This window comes from Egretta garzetta, unplaced genomic scaffold (assembly GCF_000687185.1).
Source record: "Egretta garzetta isolate BGI_Z169 unplaced genomic scaffold, ASM68718v1 scaffold200, whole genome shotgun sequence".
NCBI lineage: Eukaryota > Metazoa > Chordata > Aves > Pelecaniformes > Ardeidae > Egretta > Egretta garzetta.
Window position 1 is genome coordinate 1,275,429 of NW_009258379.1, and position 8,897 is coordinate 1,284,325.

An 8,897-nucleotide genomic window follows, 5' to 3' on the forward strand; every position below is an offset into this window, starting at 1 on the left:
CCACACTAACAGATTTCAGAGTTTTCCTTCTACCTCTAGGACCAATCTCCCATAATGACTTTTTTCTGCTACAGCACACTTTGATTATTGCATTGTGCTGCCCCTCTGCCCCCTACACATAAAAGTACCTCTGGAAGTTTTGTAGCTTTTCAGCTAGTCTGATGTTACTCACCACATCCTGAACCTACCAATTCTCATGCTGCAATCACGTTATTTTATGGATCAGCTATTGCCAAACCCAAGCTGACTTCCATATTCTCTCCCTAAGCCATCAATATTTCCAAACTCTCTGAACTTTTCACTGAACTGCCTTTGTCTTCTTTTCAATAGCAGGCTTCTGGCTATATCACAGATGTCTCAAATGTATCAAAAAACCAAAACCACTTCTTTGTATAAGTATCCCTTCCAGATTTATTTCTACCATTATGCCAGGGTTCACATGAAAATAAGTGTTACAGTTTCTTCTCCCAAACATTTAGACTGAGCTGAAAATTTAAAAAATACCCTTTTAAAATAGAGAAAAATCTCAAAATACAGACTGAAATCTGTTCAGTTTGTATCTCAACATAAATTGGGTATGGTTGCTCAAGGAACCCTGTCATATGGAGGGGGTTTTGTACAAGTATTTAGTTCCATTTCATGCCATCAGGGCTATTCTCTGCAAGCAATTAAAAAGTTATATTGGGGAAAAGGCTATTTATTCAATGCCAGTTGGTACAGACAGGAACCTTGGATACACCCGACTAATGAAACAGAGACAGCATGACAGTTGCGATATTAATCAATACAGAGTTCCCTTGTCCCCTTTTACGCGGTAAAAATCCAGATTTTTCTATGCAGATACATGCTGAAGTAATTTTTGAGTCTTGTATCATTTATATCTTTAATACTAATTCTTCTTAACTGGCATTGATATTAAAAATTAAAACACTGAAATTAAATTAGCATTAATTTGCTAATTAAAAACCATTTCCAAGACAAGCAATCTATAATTAATACCATGCCTTTCTACAAAGACAGGAAGAATACTTACTATGCTGTTGTGTCTAAAAAACATCCTAAGATCTTATATTTTAAAGTTTTAGCCTGATTTGAAATCTTTGACTTTTGGAATAAATTCTCAACTTGGTAATCTGTAAGAGCCTTATCTTCCTTTTTTAATGGATAGCTAAGTAATATGTCATCATTCAAAGTTCAAAAAATTCTCCTAGGAAAGCAATTTCTAGCCTGTCAATGCAAGTTGCTATGGCAACAACCACAGTAACTACGAAGGCTCTAACCTTAGTGAATAAAATAGAAAAAATATCACAAGATACTATAATGAAAACCCCTGTACTATAAGTCTTCCTGAAAAAAAGAAACCAAAGGGCTACCCCCCCTACCCCATTTAATGATATCTGGGCTGGCAAAAAAGCCTTCTGTTTATCATAAAACCTTGTGTCATCATGTTTTAGAAATGCTGTGACTGCTGCTCTTGCGACTTTAGTATTCTTTGGCTTGCAGACAGGTAAAAGACTGAAAATAAGCTTTTAGTATGTAAGGATAATGGGTGTTATCTATGTGGAGCAGTAGCAGCAAACAGAACACAACTATAAAATACAGTAGGGAAAAAGGTAGTGAAGAAAAAAAGATGGATTCTACCATAACAGTCTAAAAATAGATTCACTTCAAATGAAGCCTGTATAGTTGAAAGTATCTACAGAACAAATGGCTCCATCTAGAGGTTAAAAAGCAAAGGACATTAAAGCAAGCTTGCAGGCAAGAGGCTCTCAAGACTTCTTAGAAATACCTCTAAAATGGTCTGCAAGATCTCCCAATTAAAATTTTTAAAAAGGCTTCAAAATACATTATGCAAGTCACCTGATCTTTGAGAATCTAGAAGATTTTCATTAAAACCAAACTGAAAACAAATCTTGAATAAAATACCTAAAAATCAAAAACTGCTCAGTCATGCCTTCAGCTTTTTACATTTCAGTGAAATTCACACTGAAATCCTAGCCTCGGGGAAGTCAGTAAATTTTGCCAGTTTTCAGTGTGATCAAGATTTCACCACCACAGAGTAAAAATCAAAGTCAGCCTCCCAGCACCACTTCAATAAAAATTTATATCCATCTTCAACACCAAGTAAATGGTCCAATAAGGAATACAACTTCTTGCACATGCAATGTTTTTCAGGCCCCAATCCTTCATGCTTACCTATCATTTTCTACTTATTTCCACAAGATTCAGAACGCCCCTGCTAAGTTGTTAACATGCTTCAGAGCAAACTATTTTGCATGTCATCTTTCAAAGTAATTAATCATAACCAGATTTTATGTCTGCAGGGAAACAATTACTTCCACATTTTAGGACAAAATCCAGGCTTCAGCACACTGCTTTAGAAATTACACCAAGCTCAGGTAAAAGAGGCCAGTTATTTTTCCCAGCGGGATGGGAAAGAACCAAGCCCACAGCCCACATCAGCAAACACCCGGCTGTGCTGCATCTGCAGCAGTAGATACATAGCCTCTGGCTGCCTTCCCACACCCAATCCCTCCGTGCTAATGCAATAAAGTTGTATTTGACTACCCGTGTCTCTCCAAAGATCATCAGTTACCTGGCCAACTGATTTTCAAAATAGATCTTCTCTAACATGCTCTCACGTTACTGGAGAGTTTTAAGTATGGGTAGACAGTCACACCTCTAACTCTCCTGCTTTAAATCTTATTTTCTCCACTTTATACTGGTTCTGGGCACTCTCCATCTAAACTCCAAACTTACATTATAATAATGCTTAAAATAGATCACTAGGACCGCCCTCATAATTCTTCCCAGATTATATTTTACCTTGCAGCCTGCATAAAAATAAATCATATACAGGCATTGTTTCTTGAGCCGGTACTGGATGCTTCCTAGCTGTGCCTCACAATACAAGTAGCAATACAAAATAGAATAAAAAAGGTCAGAAAATCAGGAGCAAAGGACTGCAGCTGGAAAACCGTTGGGTTCGAGGTTTGCCGCATTACTGCCCCGGAACAAAGGCATGCTTTGTTATTCACTCCATGCTTCTGGTAACATTGAATTGCCTCACAGTGTTTTTCCCACAATTTTTATACTTCCCCTATCTTTATCCTCCTCTCAAACCCTTATCCCTCTTTTCCTCCCTCCCACATTGCTTCTTCTATTTACCTGTTCTAGAACTGTACTTTCTAATGACATCCCTACTCTCTTTTTAGTTCATGTTCTTGATTCTATTTAGCATCGTGAAAAGAGAAACATCATTTGTTACACCAAAACACCCCTTCCACCTCCCCCTAAAAAATACTAACCTTAACAAGCCAGAACCAGTAAGACAGCTGACAAACCATTTCATTACCATTACCTTTTTTTCATGAAGACTTGTTACAGGGGTTTTCATTATAATATCTTGTGAAATTTTGTCCCTTTTATTCATTAAGTAAATTTACGTGGCTTTTAAAAGCCCAAGTGCTGCACCTCTGAAAACCAGGCTATTTTGTACCTAAAGTTTAATTTGGAAACTTACGCAAATGTGAAAATACCTGACCAAAAGACACTGCACAAACTATCCTTGAAAGATTTCCAAAGGTAACACATTGTTCCAATATTTGAAATAGCACTCACCAGGAACATTCCTTGAAATATCTTACAATATTGATTTATGTACTGTATTTCTCTGAAAAGCATTCAATTTCTTTGAACATAAAAGATTCCAAATTTTTAAGTAGTGTCATACATAAGCTCTAAATATCAAGCAAATACAAACCAGAGCTTGCATAGGGAGTTGATGCCAGGATTTCCTCCTGAGTATTTATCACAGCTTTAATACCAATGTACATTTAGGATTACTGGTTTTCATTAATTTGCCACAGCAGAAGCAAGCCTCATTTTGTTTTTATTTAATACAGCATTTTAAATAACCCTTGAATCTAGAACATAGTATTATGAACTCCTGGGAACCATGACTGAGCATTATAAAAAATGCTGTAAGCTCTGGAAAAAACTTCCAAAACTCAAACCTGTTTTGATCTTCTATTAACACATATTAGCAGAGAGAAATAAGGGCCTTTCAAAGTAGCTGTTCTCATACAATACCTCCCTTCTCATGTGCAAGTTCACCAATTTAACACCAAAAATAAACTCACTACCTTTTTGGTATATGGGAGCACACACAGGGAACACAAAGCGAACCGCCTCTCCCTCAGCATTCCACTCTAGGATCTCCAATTTAATAACCTGTACTTAATATCTGTATCTCAATGCTTACTTCAAAATGATACTTCAACTCCAGCATTGCAACATAATTCCCACATCAGAGAAAAACATTCATTTCCAGTGTGAAATGAAGATGTGGCAACTCAAAACAACTTTTTATTTGCTCTGAATAGCAAACACAGTGTACATCAAAAGCTTTAACTTCTTTTGGTCACAATCCAGCTTGCTTACCCCACTCAAAATTGCATACCAATGAAAAAACCCCTTTTATTTCCTTTTGGAATTAGCCTGTATGCCAACACATCTTTGAGAATAAGCCTAGCTTTGTTAGTCTAATTTTGCTGTTCTACTGCCAGATCCCCTATTACACACAAACTTTCTGGTGTTGGGGTAAGCATCATTTCCTTTAAATCCCATTGAAAGAGGAAAGGGAGAAGTATGGACAAAAACACTGCATTCTGCAGCAATCCTAGTTCATGCAAACACATGAATCATCAGGAGCTAACTTAAACCCGCTTAATGAGACTAAGTCAACTGACTAGAAATTTTTAAATTATAAAAGTACTCCAACAAATAAAAAACAAATCCTGATTTCTCATACACTTGCTTTCAGTGTTTTAAATTAACTAGAGAAATGGCACCAAGATACTAAATTTACAAAATACTTAAATCAGGCTATTAACGAGAGTCTTCCAGAAAATAAGTATAAAACTTGACCTAGGAAACAAACAACTGATGTTTCTCTGGCTTTGTAAACATTTCGCAGCCCAAGAATAAGCAACCTAACATTACGCTCAAGACTAAAGAAAATTACTACAAATACTTCTGTCACATTAGATAAGCATACATAAATCTCTTTTACCAGGAAGTGTAACACTTTTTTGTGCAAAAAGGCAGCTTCACTTAATCCAGGTTCCATTTTGAAGTAATTCCTGTATTGGAAAGTGCTGGAAGAATTTGCACTAATTGTTCATCCATAATAAAGCTTACAAAGGAAAGTTTTACCATCGCTCATCCTTTGTTGAAAGAACAAACCACTGAAGGATTTTTAAAAACTCCTAATCTCCCTACATACACTTGCAAAAAATGATAGTTGGAAGCGACTGAATTAGGCTTTGTTTTTCCAGGCATCATTTCCTCGGAGTGATAGCTGCAAGCATTTGGAAATTGGCAGTTTATTCAAGAAAATCATACCCATTCTTTTAAAGACACCAAAATATTTCAAAATTCATTTCCAGATAGTAGAGACTGCAGGCCTTTGCTGAAGTGGGTGTTAATATATTATTTTTTTTGAAACCAGAAAAAACCTTATTTAAACCCAGTTTCCTTTGAATTGATTTAAGCACAGGCTGAGCAAGCATTTCAAGTTCTTCAGTCTGTTTCCTTACAGAGATGTTTTAAAGAATTAAAAAACAGATCTACGATCGAAGTGCATGAATATAGGCTATGTCTTCATTTCACACAAAGAATAGGATAGTGTGACATTGTAAATTAAAGCTGGCTGATACCTTCTTCATTTCACACAAAGAATAGGATAGGGAAATACACTGACAGTGTGACATTGTAAATTAAAGCTGGCTGATACCACACACTATTTTTAAAGCTTAAGGACTTTTCTACAGCTTAAAAGAATGTACCTCTCCTCAACTCCTCAAAACCAAAACTGATTATTGAAAGTACAGTTACATTACTGACATGTGAAACTACTTGTCACTTTGGATTAGAAGTGTTTCTGTAAATTACTTTAAGACAAAAAACCAAAAAAATACTTACATTGCATTTACTTTATCTTCTGGGCCCTGAACTTGGCCCGTTACAGTTCCTTGACTGGTATTTTTAACCCAGCCAACCACTCCTAATTTCCTAGCTTCTTCTTCTGTGTACTGATTTGAAAAATAATGAAAGAGGACAATCAGTGTCAGGACATATACCACATATATACTACTTAAAACTGCACTTGCATTTTCATAGCTTTAAGACCTACACTAAAAAAAAAAAATCCATAGGATGAGCTCATACTCAGGCATTAAGATATTCCTGTCAGCTCTGAAGTTGCAGCAGAAGAAGCCAACTTTTGAACAAGAATGAGATTTTACATATACATAACAAATGCATATTCATTTCCACTTCCATTTTCACAGCTTTTAATATCTTTCTTCAAAAGTGCTATACATACGACGGCTCCCACCAAGACATTACACCAGTGGCAAGAAAAGTTATCGTCTTTCTTTGCTTTATCATACGTATATGCATAGAAACCTTCTGATGGTGTGAGGCTTTTTTTCTTTCACAGAGAGGCCAAAGACTCACTCGCCTTATTTCAGGAACTTTTAACACAATTTTTGATCACAAAGGACTCTACTAATCCCATACCACTCCTTTCTACCTACTCTATTCTTTTCTATAGCTCCTATCACTGCTCATTTGCAATCACCATCTAAACTCATTAAATTCGCTACATGTACAAACTTCATAGCTTCTTTTCTCCAGTTTCATTTTAAATCCTTTCCACCTGACTTTCACCCCTTAAATTCTACCCCCAGCTGCTGCATTACTACTAACAAACAGCAGCAAAGGTTATAATCTAATAATACTCTTTCTCTAGTATTTTTGCAATACCACAAATTATGGTTTCCCAGCTACTCACTTCTTGTGACGAAATCAGGAATTTCCAAGTACTCTGGTTTTTGAGGGATTTTTCTACGCTTTCTCATTTTCTATCTTTCATGTACACATGAAATACATGCACTGTTTTCACAATTGAACACTGAAATGGTAGGGAACAGAAAGCCTGTTTTGCAGAAATCCATTACATTTTTTTTCCATGTAGGACAAAACCCACTATTAGCCAATACACAGTACTTCGTTTCATTAATAGCAAATTTACTTACATGAAAGGTACCTCCTCTGTTTTGCTTCTTGCACATTTAGTAAAGAGGTATAAGACTACATGGCCCATGTTTTTATCTTGTATTATAGAACATCAGCAGACTGATGGCTCTAGCAATAAGGTCTGAGAGTTTTCAATACATTTTGGTGAAAAATAGCCACCATTTTAGAGTATGTACAGTAATACCCAAGACAGTACACAGACATTAAATGTGCACACTGCACTACCAGCCTCTTTAGACGTTTATTCTAATGCCAACAGCCAAACTGCAGGTCAATATGACTACATTCCAAAAGACAAAACAAATTTGGGGATAATCTAGGCAATGAAAAGGCATTTCTAACTATGAAGGGTATTTTTCAAGTTGATTCTAAGCAGCTTCTCCACGCAAACTTGTCCAAAAGCATGGGAATGCAGCTGACAACCTGTTTCTCAATACTTTTTAGCTCAGGACTAATAGCTATTGTTATTATATTATTATAGGACTATTAGCTCAGGACTGGTGTGTGCTCACATGGCTCCAGGTCAGCTCAAACCAAAGTAGAGCAAGCTCACACCTGCCCATCACATATTGTGCAGACATACACTTTCCACTAGGTAAAATAATTAAACTCAAGACATACTATATTGTAATCCTCTTAGCGTAAAATTGAAATGGGTATTTCACAATACATATAAACTACTACGCATAAAAACTTCTAAGTCTAATATTAAGCATGGCCCACTATCTTCACACAAAAACCCATTTTTATTTGAAATGTGTCCTCTTGTTTCCTGGATTTCTGTGAAACACAAAGCTACCTGCTGCATGTTCAGAGCTGGAGGAGACATTTGACTGGGGTATGAGCCATGGACTGCCTATTTGTAGCACACTGTAACACGGAAACACAATAAGCTTCTTTAAATACTGGTACTAAAATTGCCATTAAAAAAATTGAACTGGAACACAGTTTCAGAAGCTAGTATCAAGATCCTCAGATTTAACCTTTGTAAAGATTCACATGTTAAAACACTCTTGTGGCTGTTTTACCACAAGTAATCCAAACACAATCTTTAGATGCTATACAAATAGGCAACACATCAGTAAGCTTTTAAAAATCCATTTTAATATAACAGTAATACAAAACTTTTTTTTTTTCCCTTTTTAAATCCACTTGCAATACATAACCAATCTAACCTAGAACTCGAAACAGGAGTTAGGTATGTTTATACTCTACAGACCTGCTGCCATATTTTTAGCACTGGAAATACTATACTGTAAAAGTAGAACTGGTAAATCAGACATGGCCTTACCATCCTGAAACAAACACCTAGAAAAGAAAGAAAGAAAAAAAAAGACATTAAAACCATTTGAAAGAATATCACTTCTGGGAATTTCACTTAATATAAAGTTACAGTAAACTGCATACAAGTCATCTGCGGTCCCTTCTTACAGAAATTTCAGAGAGCAGTTATGGAATTTTAACGTTAGGCAAACTCCACAGAATTTGCAAACAAGCTGGCCCTGAGCCTTCCCTTGAACAATTATTTTCATTAACGCAGCTAGCGCATGGAGCTTTCCCTAATGAAGATACTGCAGTATGGGAATTGCCTTTGACTTAATTCGCACTTTAAAATTTCGCTTGCCAAATCGGGGCGGGGAATTCCCACACAACCGCGCTGACAGAAGACGCCAGCATAAACGCGGGTAACGGAAAGTGCTTTCCACAGAACAGCCTGTGCTCCCCAGGGAACGGGACGGGCCTTACAGCGGGGGGGAAATATTTACAACCTTTTTTTTTTTCCCTTCCATTCC

The 8,897-nt window shown here is 36.5% G+C and overlaps 1 protein-coding gene across 1 annotated transcript in view; it reads right to left on the reverse strand.

The window, feature by feature from the left end:
• The window catches only part of ACYP2 (acylphosphatase 2), a 45,911-nt gene extending 37,501 nt beyond the window's left edge, over window positions 1–8,410 (reverse strand). The window contains exons 1-2 of the mRNA XM_035896197.1: window positions 8,396–8,410; window positions 5,986–6,095 (exon numbers count right to left, since the gene is read on the reverse strand). Of these exons, the coding sequence (XP_035752090.1) occupies window positions 5,986–6,095; window positions 8,396–8,398 (113 nt within the window). The 5' untranslated portion in view covers window positions 8,399–8,410. The remainder of the gene's footprint in view (window positions 1–5,985; window positions 6,096–8,395) is intronic.
• Between the last annotated feature and the right edge of the window lie 487 nt (window positions 8,411–8,897).